Source organism: Marmota marmota, unplaced genomic scaffold, assembly GCF_001458135.2.
Source record: "Marmota marmota marmota unplaced genomic scaffold, marMar, whole genome shotgun sequence".
NCBI lineage: Eukaryota > Metazoa > Chordata > Mammalia > Rodentia > Sciuridae > Marmota > Marmota marmota.
The window spans coordinates 15,570,746-15,585,399 of record NW_026000101.1 but is presented as its reverse complement, the minus strand read 5'-3'; the positions used below and the strand labels follow the sequence as shown (position 1 = coordinate 15,585,399).

The 14,654-nt window shown below is 33.6% G+C and overlaps 1 protein-coding gene across 4 annotated transcripts in view; it reads left to right on the top strand.

Moving 5' to 3' along the window:
- Zcchc7 (zinc finger CCHC-type containing 7) overlaps positions 1–14,654 on the top strand; it is a 220,488-nt gene that overhangs the window by 130,370 nt on the left and 75,464 nt on the right. For 3 of the 4 annotated variants that reach the window (XM_048783357.1, XM_048783358.1, XM_048783359.1), the window contains exon 3: positions 5,865–5,909. The exons of the other annotated variant lie outside the window; for it this stretch is intronic. In XM_048783357.1, the coding sequence (XP_048639314.1) occupies positions 5,865–5,909 (45 nt within the window). The remainder of the gene's footprint in view (positions 1–5,864; positions 5,910–14,654) is intronic. 4 annotated transcript variants of the gene reach the window in all.

Genomic DNA, 14,654 nt, shown 5'->3' with positions numbered 1-14,654 from the left:
CCAAAGTTTGGGCAGTGATGCTACCATACTTTTCCCTTAACCTTGTACCTATGTGAGAGAAAATTTTAAAGAATTGGTAGCTCTGTATATTCTAAAGCCCCATTAGTATGTTTTTCATCTCTAAAGCCTTAGCAGTATTTTTTAGGGGAAGTTTCTCTAAATGTATTTTGTTCTTGTTTAAACTGACAGTGGTTGAAACAATCATACTGTACAAAGGTAGAGAAGTCATAGTTAATTAACACAGACTCCAGTTTGCCCTCACTCTCTTCTTTGCTTCTCACACTGTGTTTTCTATATTGTAAAATAATATTATCAGTGAACTAGGATTGCAACTACTACTTTTATTCTTCCCTATCCCCTAACCTTTAGACAGAGATACTTAATCAGAACTTTCTGATGTGCCACATCATTTGCTATATCAGGAATAAATTATATATTCAAACAGTTATTTTTAAAATATGTATATAATCAATATTCTCTTTGTTCTTTTTTAGTATTTTCTTGTAATTTTATTTAAGGTAAACATCTAAGCAGCAGGTAATGTATTGATGAAGATAAATATTAAGAGATTTACTGAACAAAAACTTTTCTGCTGATTTTTATTGTTTTTGTTGTTGATAAGAACCACAGCTCTTAGTAAGTGAGAGTTATGCCTCTTAAAAGATAAATCACCAAGTTCTGGGTACTCAGATTATTTTATCACTATTTGGGTCAAATATTTCAGTGTAAAAATAGTAAATTATGCTAGTGTGTATTGTTTTCTGGTATTCGAAAACTGTTTCAATTGTTTATCATGTTGTTGAAAAAAAAACAAGGCAGCTATATTTGATCATTGTGGTTGACAGTGGAAATCTTTAAATTTATACTAGCAGCACACATATTATAAATGGAATGTATCTCAAAGATGTGTTAAATCCAGTATTAAAATTGATTATACATGGAGGTTGTGTCCTTCCACTCCACAAATCCATGGGTATGTAATAAACTGCAGTTATTTGTATTTACTATGTATGTGTGAATTTATTTTGATAAGGAGTTTGGATAACTGAAAATTTAAATAAACTGCCAAAAGTAAAGTAGTTCTTCTTTACAAAAAGTGCATTAGAGTAAAAAAAGGTAGTTAATTTATTAATCATTATACGTATAATTGGTAGCTCTGTATATTCTGTTTATGTGAAAGAAGCAGGAACTTAGCATCATCTTATTTATGAGCTCCAATTGGCATATCAGAAAAGTTTCTTACTAGTTACTTGTTATAATGACTTATACTATCCAACTTATCTGTGGCTTTAAAATCTTAATGGTGGTATCTTCCTTATTAGTTAAATATGGAAAGTATAAGTAGAGCATCCTCTTGATAGCAAAGAAAAGGATTCACATCTTCTGAGTTTACCCACAGCTGCAGTGGTGAGCTGCCCTCTCCTGGTCATCTGTGCCATCTAGAACTCCCAGTGGGTTCTGAGGAAAATCAGACATTTTGCCAAATAAGTAGATATTTTAATTGTGCTTGATATCAATGTTATCCCATTTTGTGATTCTAATATAAAACTGTGATGTAGCTCCTTATCTCTTAAAAAAAGATTTTGTTGATAGAAAAAAAGATTTTTTTGTTATCATTTCTTTCACTCAAGAATTTGTCCATTATTTCAGCCTTCATGGTCATAATTTGTGCTATCCTTTATTTACTAAATAACTGATATTTACTTTTAAGATGTTTCTTAGTCTTTTTATGCCCCTTGGGGGGAAAAGCCTTTCAAAACTACTTTAAATAGGTTGGATTACCCCAAATTTTCTTTTCATGGAAGGTAATTTTTGTGTATTTTCTCAAACTGGGCATCAAATTTTCTCTACTCTTATTAATAGTTTCATGTTGGATATGACTTTACTAATAATTTTTAAAACCAGTGCTATGTTTTTATTATTTTGATTGTAGATTCTTCATCTTATTTCTCATAAGTCCATCCTTATTTTAGACTCTGGCCTTATGGACCTATGGGATTAGTATCAATCTTAGGTTTATTATCAGAATACTGAAACAAATACTGTTAGATTTTTCACTTCTTTTTGAAAGTAGCAGATTATCCCTACTTTTTTCTTGATACAAGGAGATCTTTTTATATATTTCATATTTTATATTTTTTAAATGAAAGAAAAGAAAAATCAAAACCTCTTTATTATATGTTCTTGTAAATTTTGTAGGTTGCTACTAGTTTATATTTCTATTAAGATTTATAGAAGACTTTTTATGACACTATTTCTAAAGTTTAGACATATTTTAATAACTTAGTATATCTCATTTTTTACTAAGGAATGATACTAATATTATCTCTAAAAAATCAGTTGAGCAAAAGACTAGACTTAAAATCTTGTCATTTTACTTTACAGGTAGAGTTTTGTTTGTTTGTTTATTTGTTTGGTTTTGGTACCAGTGATTTTGTACCAGGGGTGCTCAACCTTTGTGCCATATCTCCAGCCTTTTTTTTTTTTTTTTTTTAAGACAGGGTCTCACTAATTTGCAGAGACTAGCTTTGAACTCACAATCCTCCTACTTTGGCCTCCCAAGTTTTTTAACTTGGCAAATTTTATCATGTAATTATTTGGCAGATTTTACTGTGTAATTACAAAACTACATTTGGAAAAGATTGGATGCAAAAATAATTAGGATATTTGGAAATTTGTTCCTGAATTACGAAGAATTCATTCCCATTTTCAAATTATAACAAAACTCAATTAGTTTAGTTCTGAAAGAGTTTAAAACCCTAATTGATAGTTTAAGATTACTTATGAAGCAAATATTAAAACTATGACCTTTAAATTTAGAAAATTTTAGAATCAAATAAAAATTATAGGAAGGAACTGTTCACAACAAGTATAGAGTATGTGCTACTTCTTCCTCCAACCAGACAATTTTATCTTAGTAAAGATTTATAGATAATTAAGACCTGACTTGAATTTGGTGACCCTGGATAAACAAGAGCTAAAGATTTTTAGTTTATATGTGCCTTACACTTGCAAAAAATTAATAAAAATCTCTCCTCATTGGTGATGAAAATTTTAAATGTTTCGAAGCCTGATTTTGAGCCCCTCTATGTCACTTACTAGTTATATGGCAAACTTACCTAGTTTCTTCTTTTATAAAATGGATATCTCATACTGGATACTTGTGAAGATTAAAGTTAGAAGAGTACTAAAAGCATTCTGTAAACTCTTAAATGGCATACAGTGTAAAATGGTATTATTTATAAAATAAAAATGCCCTTAATTTTTTTAAAAAAATACATGACATTACCAAAAGAAAAAAAAATATTAAGTCCACATTAGTCCAGACTTCATGGAAGATTTTATTTTTCTTCTCATAACCATCTAATTATATCTGTGTCAAACCTGTGTACTGATAAAGATATTTAACTTGCATTGTTTGTGGAGGGCAATGAATTGTGTAAACTTTCATGCAACCCACTGTGTTTTCTGTTGTGTATTATGTGCAGTCCAAAATAGGATTTAGATATTGTTTCCTCATTAAATTTGCTTTTCTGACTTTTTCCAAACTGCTAAGAACTAGAAAAGTAGACATTTCATATACTAGTCTTTGCCAGTTTTCTTGCCTGATATTTCTGCGTGTGTTTCCTAAGTAGAGAGTTACCACCATAGCACCAAAAATTTCAATCAATAAGCAGATTTTTGTCTCACCTTATATTGGTAGAAACCCCTCAGTATTTATATGTTATTTTCTCTAATCTCCCCACCCCCATGGCAGTTAGTTAAACTCTCATCAGAGAAGAAATTTCCTGTGAAAAGATGCTAAGCTGGGTACAGAGTCACAAATCTGTAATCCCAGTGACTCTGGAGGCTGAAGCAGGAAGATTGCAAGTTAGGGGCCAGCCAGAGCAACTTAGCAAGACCTATCTCAAAATAAAAAGTAAAAAGGACTGGGGATGTAGCACAATGGTAAAGTACCCCTGGGTTCAATCCCCAGTACTAAAAGAGAGAAATGCTGAAAGCCATATGTTTGAGGTATTATATCAGGCTCTTCTAATGTTTAAGAGTTAACTTATGATAGTACAAGCTTTGATCTGTATATTCCTGCAATTGAGATTGTGTTTCTGAATTTTATATGTATGTGGGGGTGGTGGCGGGCAGTGTAGAGTAGAAGATAAATTTGGTAGCCTAGGAAACCTGTATCCCATCAAGAAAGAAAACAGATGTTCTTCCTCCTGGTAAAGAACTGCAGCTATCCATTTAGCAATTATGAATGTCTTCCCTAAATAATACTCTTGAGACAGGAGTCTTACAGCAGGCAGGAATAAGAATCACATGACTTATTTTATACTGTATGAGACTGAACCCTGTTACATTCTCCTCTTTCATGCCATCAGTTTAAAAAAAAAAAAAAAAGTAGGTTAGAGAGTCCAGTTTGAATCATACAACTATCTTACAGAACTAAAATGTTTACTTGCAGGATCAGTGAGGAGACATTGTGCAAATTCCTGAAACAAAGTTCTCCATCCCTATATCCCCAACCTGATCACCCTAAACATTCAGTTTTTGCTAGCCATATTTTTACATACCAGTTTCTTACTTAAAATTGTTTTGGCTAAAATGATTTTATCCACATCTTGTGTATGTTTCTTTGAAAAAAATCCTGTTGATTCTATTTTGAGTAATATCTTACTTTTTTGTACTCCCCCATGCTCTCACCATAATGGAAACCCTTTAGTTCTTACCAGGAATGTTACTTTGTCACCTGACTCTTTTTTGTTTGTTTGTTTGTTTGTTTCTTCCACATTCCTATTGGACTAATCTTCCTAAAATAGAGATCATATCATTCTTTTCTTTGTTCAGAGACCTTCCTGCCTATTGCCCATCCGCCCAACAAATAAAGCATAGTCTGTTCAGCCTAGAATTGAAGCTCCTCATTAATCTGTGCGTAGCACTCATTACCGTGATCCAAACAGTGATTCCATCTTCTCCCCTTCATTGACTCTTTATTTATCCTCAAATCAGTCTCTCTTCTTGGAGTATCTGGATTTCTCTTTCTTTTCTCTTCTCCAAATCCTGCATGTTGAAATCCTACCTTTTCCTCAAAATTTTATCATACTTCTTTAAGGTCAGACTTAAGGAGAAAAGTGTAGAAACTGTACTTCCCAGAACAATATGGTAAAAAGCTTCATTCCCATTTTGAACAAAGAGTTAACCTACTTCATTTCTATAGTTCACCAAGCCAAACAGAATGACTTTTCCAAATATAATGCTTGATTTGTAAAGTTTCATTGCCATATTTAAGAAAATTCTGTCTGACATGCTGCTTGGTTATCAAGAAATTATGATATGTACAAGCTTTGATTGAGAGAACAATTTTAGGCAAACTGTGAAACCCCTGAGGAGCTAATAATACAACTGTAGATTTCTGAACAAGAAGGCTTTGATAAATAATCAGGAGAAGAGGTAGTTAGTATTTTAGGGTAAAAACAAAAAAATTCCAAAATGGAACTTTGTACTTCTGATATCATATTTGTAACAATCTCTTTATGACATTAAGCATGTTGTTGGTACTGTGTTTGGTTTTTAAAACATTCAGCAATGATATCTGGAAGGTAAATTGTGACTTTTCCTGTGAATTTAGGAGAAATAAATGGAAATTTTTCTCTATGTACATTGGTCAGAAAACATTACTCAGAGGTAGAGGTATTCTACTCAGAAGACAGTTCATGGGATCTGTCTGTACATTTAATTTACCTCTTTGTGTTAGCTTCCGTCACTATGACAAAATAATTGGGAAAAACAAAGAAGGAAAGTTTTTTGGATTTTTTTTTGTTGTTGTTGTTTTGTTTTTTTTGTTTTTTGTTTTTTGCTCTCTGTTTCAGAGGTTTCAGTCCACAGTCACTTGACACCATCACCATCGGCTTGTGGTAAGGCCATGTCCTGGTGAAAGAGCATGATAGAACAAAGCCACTCACCTCATGGTGGCAGGGAAGCAGAGAGAGAACAAGAGATGGGGCAAGAATAAGATATATCCTTTCAGGGCCTGTCCCCAAATAACCCACTTCTTCCGCCTCCTACATTTACTGTAGCCACTCTCAATATTGCCTCCAAATTATAAATTTATCAGCAGATTAATGCACTGATGTGGTTAGAACCCCCATGATCCAATCATTTCCCAAGCCTTCAACACATGATCCTTTAGGGAACCTTCCAGATCCAAATCATAACACCATTCAGACCTAGTTTCGAAAGGCTTTTGGGAGATAGATCACAGGGTCATCATTAACATTGCATCAATCTTCCCAACTTACCTCAAAATGATGTACACAGCCCTAGAATAAACCTAACTCTTAAAGATGGAGATTTCCTTTCTGATTATGTTGACTCAAGTTTTTCCTTTTCTGAACCCTGTTATTTCTTTTTTCTTTTTTTTTTTTTTTCCTCCATTCTGGGTATCAAACCCAGGGCCTTATGCATGCTAGGCAGTTGCTCTACCATTGAACTTCAACTCCAACCCTTGTTAGCATTTTTTATAGTACCATTCATCTAAATTTTTTATGTACTGCTTTTGTCTTTATTCTTTTGTATGTGTTACTTTGTTGCCTAACTTGGTAGTTCCTTGAAGCAGGAATCATGTTTTAGACTTTTTGTTCCCCACAGTACTTAGCACAGAGTCTAATATATAGCAAACTCTGTGTAAACTTTATAGGAACGCCCTTGAGATCTCTGTTCTCTCATCTCAAAACAAACTACTGTTGGAATGAGATTTCTCTCACTATTTCTCTACCTGGCCAATATGCCGTACGCAGAGGTTCCAGATCTATCAGGTGTCTGTTTGCAAAGAAACAGAATGTGGTAAATTTCAGAAGTCTCTTGAGTCCTTTACTACTCACTCAAAAAATCAACAGAGTTGAGCATCTTGGTCCACACCTGTAATCCCAGCTATTCAGGAAGCTAAGGCAGAAGGCTCGCAAGTTCATGGCTAGCCTAGGCAACTTAAGACCCTGTGTTGCAAACAAAATCTTATAAAGGGGAAGACTGGAGGTTTTGCTCAATGATACAGCACTTGCCTAGCATTTGTGAGGCTCTGGGTTTAATCCCCAGTACTGCCCCGCTCCAAAAAAGGAAGAATTTCTATTATTTCCAAAGCTGATCCTATTGTTTTAACCATGAATCTATATGATTGTCAATTCTGACATTCAGTTAAGAATAGGGTTCTTTCATGGGTAATATTTAAGCCAAAACACAAAAAGTGAATGAGAATTGACTAGAAATGGTGAGATGAACAGCATTTTGCAAATGGTTGAACCATGGAAATAACATGTGTAAGGGTCCTCTGATGGAAGGGACAATAATGACTTGCTTGCTGTCCTGACCAGTGTAGCTTGCAGGTAGAATATAAGAGAGTACATGGTGTACGATGAGGCTAGAAAAGCAAGTAAAGGTCAGAAATTTCAGACATTTTGGGCCATGTTAATGTTTTGATCTTTATTTATAAAGCATTTAGAAACTAGTAAAGTACGTAAAGCAGTGGTTGCAGTATCAGATTTACAGTTTGAAAAATATTCACTAAGCTCCAGTGTGGCCAATGGTCAGAGGACTTATAGTAGATGCAGAAGGACCATTACGAGGTTATCAAAACAGTTCCAGGAATGATGTGTTGTTATCATAGGACAGTGAGGTAGTAGTAAAGGGAAGAAAGGAATTCATTATAATTTTTGAAAGTCAAATTAATAGGAGTTTGTAAAGGATTTTATACAGCAGATGAAGGGGAGAGTAAGACAAAAATAGCTCCTAGATTTTTCCATGTATGTTATCATATACTAAGGAGACACTGAGGGAACCAGTTTTAGGAAGATGGACTCAGCTATGAAAATGTTGAGTTTGAGGCACCTAGACAGTTGGATTATAAGAGTGATCACGTCAGTAGAGGTTTTTCTGTGTATCATATGCACAGATAATTGAATATCTAAACGAGACTGCTTATCAAGGGAGAATGTAGAGCTTTGTTGTCTAGGATCATGGCCATTAGCTACATGTGGTCATTGAGCACAAGGAATGTATCTGGTCTGAATTGAGATGTGCTACAATCTAAAAGACAGTGTGAGAAAAGATTATAAGTGTCATTAATATTTTATGTTGATTATATGTTGAAATTATATTTTAGTTATGTTGTTCTCAGTATACTATTAAAACTTTGGGTAGTTTTAACTCATTTCATAGGGCTACTAGAACATTGTAAATGACCAATCTCACATTTATGATTGCATGTATTTCTGTTGAACAGTACTGGTATGGAATAGCTGGTTTCGGATTGGGCCTTGAGATAACCCAACACTTAATGTCTCTTTATTATCAGAATGGTTAAATTCTTGACATTTTTATTAAAAAATATTTAGATAAACTGCATACATATAAAATCTCAGCCTTGAAAACACCTCCTAAGAAATTTTATATAAGAACTTTATTTGCCACGCCAACTTTCTAAAGAAATTATCATTGAAAGTAAGTAGTTCCTAATAATCAAAAAAAGAAAAAAGAGCCAGTGATTTAATTTCTTTTGATTTTGAAGAAACAGAAATAACTCTTTCTAAATGACTGTATGACTTGAATTCTAAAAAGAAGTTTTTAGCTATAGTATTAGTGGTATGAAATGAACTTCTGGGTACCTAAAGGGCAGACATTTGGTTACCTCAAAGTGGGAAATATCCCCCTCAAAGAAAAATTGGGCTAGCAAATGACAAAGGAAGTTTATACACCAACATTTTGCAACTCCTAATGAAATGATGGATTTAAAGAATTATCAGTGGCTGCTAATTTGTTTTTATTTTTGTTTTTGTTTTTGGTACTGGAGATTGAGCCCGGGGGTACTTTACCACTGAGCCACATCCTCAGCCCTTTTTATTTTTTACTTTGAGACAGGGACTCACTAAGTTGCTCAGGGTCTCACTAATTTGCTGAGGCTGGTCTTGAACTTACAATCCTCTTGCCTCAGCCTACAGGGCCGCTGGGATTACAGGCATGTGTCTCTATGCCCAGCAATGACTGCTAATTTGACAAAAAGAGACAACCAGACATCCTGCCTCTTCTGAGAGGAACACAATACTTACCCAGAAATATTATTTCTAATTTTTCTAAATCAAATCTAAATGTATTCAAACATTTAGATTCAACCATTAGTTACAGGAAATACAAGAAACAGACTATAAAAATACAATCAGGAAAATTCAGAATATAGAAAACTCTCCAGAATATTACCTTGTTTCTTTAACACATTGCAAGGAGAAGGGGAGAATAGACTCTGAAGGGAAGAAATACGGAAGCAGGGAGCCCATAGATTTGGAGACTTGAATATTAATTTACTACAGTAGCTGTTGTAGTGAATCACGTTTCTTACTGTATTTGTGATAATGCTGGTGTAAACAAACCCATTAAACGGCTAGTTGTATAAAAGTACCACATGTAGTTATGCACAATAAATGCAATAAACAGCTAATTACTGGTTTACATATGTAATATACTTTTTATATTTTAGAGTACACTCCTACTTCTTTAACAAAAATAAATAAATAAATAAAAGCTTAGGGGCTGGGGGCATAACTTAGTGGCAGAGTACAAGCTTAGCATGCACAAGGCCCTAGATTCAGTATCAGTTTATTGTAAAACACTATGATACATTATGCCAGGCACAGCCTCAGTCATCTTAAGATTACATCAGGAAGCCCTATCAAGTAAGTGACCTATATAATCTGCATTTGTATACATGTACTCTACAATGTTCTCACAACAATGGAATTGCCTGATGACATGTTTCTGAGAACATGTTCCCATTTTTAAGCAATATCCAATTGTATTATATTTTATAACCCTACTACCAATGTATTCATTCTCTGATGAACTGTTAGATTGCTGGAAGTTCTTTGAAGTTATAAACAAAGCTATGATGGATATTCTTGTACATGCCCATTGGTGCACAGATATGAGATATTTCTCTAGTGCAGAAACTGGCAAACTGTGGCTCACTGGCAATTGCACCTGGTTTTGTTAAGAAAATTTTAACAGAACAGCCATGCCCATTTGTGTATTGCAGACAATGACTACCTACAGTAGCAGAATTGAGTAGTTGTCAAAAAGAGACTTCATGGCATCCAAGTCTAAAATGTTCACTACCTGACCCTTTAAGAAAAAGTTTGTTGAGTGGGGCATGGTGACGCTTGCCTGTAATCAGTCCAAGTGGCTGGGGATTCTGAGGCTAGAGAATTGTGAGTTCAAAGCCAGCTTCAGAAATGGTGAATCGCTAAGCAACTCAGTGAGACCCCATTTCTAAATAAAATACAAAATAGGGCTGGGGATGTGGCTCAGTGGTCAAGTACCCCTGAGTTCAATCCCCTGTAACCCCGCCTCCCAAAAAGAAAATTTGTTAACTCTTACATTTACAGTACATAGCTAGGAGTAGCATTACAGAGTCATAGTGTAATCTTCAACTTCACTAGATTTCAGTGTCCTGTAGAATGTGTTATTTGAGTTCCTGTTTTTCTGCTTCCTGATCAATATTTAGTATTGTCAAGATTTTGTTTTGCAGCCGTATCTCATTGTTTATTCTTCTGTTTCTCTATTAGTGAGGCTGAATATCATTTCAAATATTTATTGAATCTTGAATGATTCTTGAATCTTTTTCCATTAATTGCCAGTTCAAATCTTTTACCCATTTTCCCTATGTATTGTCTTTTTAAAAAATGTGTGTTAGAATTGTTTTACACATTCTGAATGCTTTTTTGATTATGTGCATTACCAGTATTTCCTCCTGATCTGAGACTTGTCTTTTAAAATTTATTAATGATTACTTTAAAAATAACCCAAACAGGGCTGGGGTTGGGGCTCAGTGGTAAAGCATTTGCCCAGCATGTGTGAGGCACTGGGTTCGATTCTCAACACCGCATATAAATAAATGAATAAAATAAAGATCCATCAACAACTCAAAGTATATATATGAAAATACTTTTTAAAAATAACCCAAATAGTTTCTATTTTGAAATAATTTCAAATTTTAAAAATTTGCAAAAATAACAATAGTACAAGAAAGACCTGTATACCCTTTATCCAGAGTCATTTATTATTTACATTTTGCTCCATTTGCTTAACTTTTTTTTAAGAGAGAGAGAGAATTTTTTAATATTCAATTTTCGGTGGACACAACATCTTTATTTTTATGTGGTGCTGAGGATCGAACCCAGCACCCCATACATGCCAAGCGAGCGCGTTACCGCTTGAGCCACATCCTCAGCCCCTCCATTTGCTTTATTAATCACTTGTGCGCTTGCTCACTTTTTTCCATGGACATATATAGGTAAGTATGTGTGTATTTGTATCTTCAAAATTTTGAACTATTTGAGGGTGTTATATATATTATATATTGTATTTTACCTCTAAATGCTTTAGTGTGTATTTCCAAAGAATTAAGATATTCTCTCATATAACCACAGTACAGTTGTCAATTACAATTTCTTAATGGTACCTTGATATATAAAAGTTTAAGATTTTATCTTAAACTTTTTACATCTTGCAGTTGTCAGTCTTCCCCTTTATGGTCTATATCTTTAAAAAAATTCTTCCCACATCTGAATTTTAAAAGTATATTTTATGTTTCCTTGTATAATTTTTTAAAATTTTATATATAAGAGTTTAATTCATTTGGATTTTCTTTTGGGGATGGGCATGTGATGAGAGGTTGAGCACCATTTATTGAATAATATATTTGTTCCTTTTGTTCTACGGTGGCCCCTCTATCATATATCAAGTTTATGAATGCGTGTCTTTTTTTAAAAACTTTATTTTATTTATTTATTTGTTTATTTATTTATTTATTTTTGTAGTGCTGAGGATTGAACCTAGTGCTTCACACGTGCTAGGCAAGCACTCTACCATTGAGCTACAACCCTAGTCCCAAATGCATGTCTTTCTTTGGACTACATATCAGTTTATACACATGGACCATAATATCTTAATTATTAGAACTTTTTGCTAATTGTTAATATCTAACTGAGCAAGTCTGTCCAATAGTATATAATAGCATATTCCTTTTCCAAAGTGGTTTTGCTAATTTATATAATAACCAACATGTGTGAGAGCTCCCATGGTTCACATCTTGCCAATATGTTTAGTGTTCTTAAATTCTATCTATTTTGCTAGGTGGATGTTAATATTTTATTGTGACTTTTATATGCATTTATCAAGTGACTAAATGACATCGAGTACCTTTCGTATGTTTATTGGTTACTTCAGTAGCCTCATTGTTAAGGACTCACTTAATTATCTTAATTTGTAGGAATTAATTACATATTCTATATTGGGCAGATATCTCCTCCTACTCTGTGGTTGCTTTTTTGCTCTTTAAATGCCATTTTGTTTTGTTTTATTCATTTAAGAACAGAAGTATTTAGTGTAGTCAAAAATTATCAAGGGACTGGGGTTCTGGCTCAGCGGTAGAGCACTCACCTAGCATGTGCAAGGCCCTGGGTTCGTTCCTCATCACCACATAAAATAAATAAAATAAAGGTATTGTGTCCCAAGGCCCTGGGTTCGTTCCTCATCACCACATAAAATAAATAAAATAAAGGTATTGTGTCCAACTACAACTAAAAAATATTAATAAAAAAATTATCAAATTTGAATTTATGCTCTACACTTACCTACTATGTAACCTTGACCAGCTTTGAGCTTCCATTTACTTATTTGTAAATAGGTGGTAATAATATTCATGTCATAGAGTAATTGAGATTAAATAAGATAAAGCACTTCTTATAGAGCTATTCACCTAGCAGTCCCTCTATAGATGTTAATTGCCTTCCCCATCATTTAGGGTGCTCATTTTCATACTGTCTTTTGGGAAATTTGGTAGTATTCATGAGCTATTTGCAAATGAATGTTTTGGAAATTAGAATCTCACGTAATTATCCTAGGAATTTACAAGATAGCCTAAAATAGTAAACCATAATTAATTTGCCCAGAGAACTAAAATATAACAATTTCTCTGATGAAAAGAATTTACACTCAAAATGGAATCCTTGAATAATAAAACTCACAACTTGAGTATCTTATCCAGAAAATGAGAAGTTGTAGTTCAAAATAATCTAAACCCTATGATGCATTAGCATCATATTTTGAACTACAGATACATCTCTTCTTGAAGAAGAAAGCAAAGTTTCATAAATAATGAGAAATTGCTTATCACTCAAGCCCAAACTCCTTCCCCAACTTCTTGAAACTTCTGGTATTTATTGATGATTTTTCCCTGTTTAATCTTTCATTTGTCCAACAGTAATACCTCTTTACCATGCCCTATGCTAGGGACAAAATAGTAAATATTATAAACTTAGTCCTTGCCTGAATGGAGATAAGCAAGAGGAATGGAAGATTTTGTAACCATGCCAAAAAAATTCTAGAGTTCTACTTTTGGTAATGGCAGATTTGCTTATAGCAGACCAACCCTCCCACAGGTAATTGTACTGTGGTTAAAGCATTATACTATGAATGTTTAGTACATAAAATATAAGTATTTAAATACACATAGATCACCCCAAGCATATTTTAATACTTAAAAATTAAAGGCAATAGAGACCAACCAAAAGAGACAGAAACTGAATAAATAAATCTGAACACTTAAAATAAAGAAAACAGTATTGAATGAATTTTCTGTTTTTATGGCTTTTTGCCTGAGGGTAATCATTAATTGTTGTAGCACTGAGGTGCCAGAACTGAGAAATACATTGCCTATTTTGCTGACTTTGAGAATCAGAAAACAGCTACTAATGCAGCTTGAAAATGCAAGGGGATTCACAAAGAGAGAACCCAAATTCTACATATAAATGTTTGCCATATCATTGATTCTTGAATAAAAACATCAGTACTCTTCAGGGGAACATAACAGAATCCCTGATTCTCACAAAGTCTCATTCATGAGGTCTAGGATACAATCCGAAGTTATCAGACATTAAAAAGAAAAAGGATGGGGCTGGGGCTGTGGCTTAGTGGTAGAGCGCTCTCCTAGTGCATGCGAGGACCTGGGTTCGATCCTCGGCACCACATAAAAATAAATAAATAACAAAAAGATTGTGTCCAACTACAACTAAAAAAAAATGATATTTGAGGTATACTCAAGAAAAGACAGGGCTGGAGTGTGTGTGTATATATGTGTGTGTGTGTGTGTGTATGTGTGTGTGTGTGTGTGTGTATACACACATATATATTATGGACATTGACTCTCTGGTGACCAAAATGTTGGAATTGGTCAACAAGAATTTTAAAACCAAGATTATAACTTTGCTCCAAACGTGTAATTTCTGCATACCGTCAAATAAATGTGAAACTCAGTGAAGAAGTGAGAATATAAAAACTCAATGGAAGTTCTAAAGCTAAAAAATATTTGTAATAAAAATTCACTGGATGCACTTAATAACAGATTTAAAATGTCAGTAAACTTAAAGATCAAAATTATCCAATATAAGAAACAGAAAAATATTACAGATTTCAATTTAAAGGAGAAGAGCCTTAATAATAACCTCACTGAACAATATTAAAAGACATAATATGTATCATTGGAGTTTCAGAGGAAGTGTTGAAAAACATGGGGCAGAAAATGTGTTCAAAGAGATAATGAAACAGAATTCCCTGTT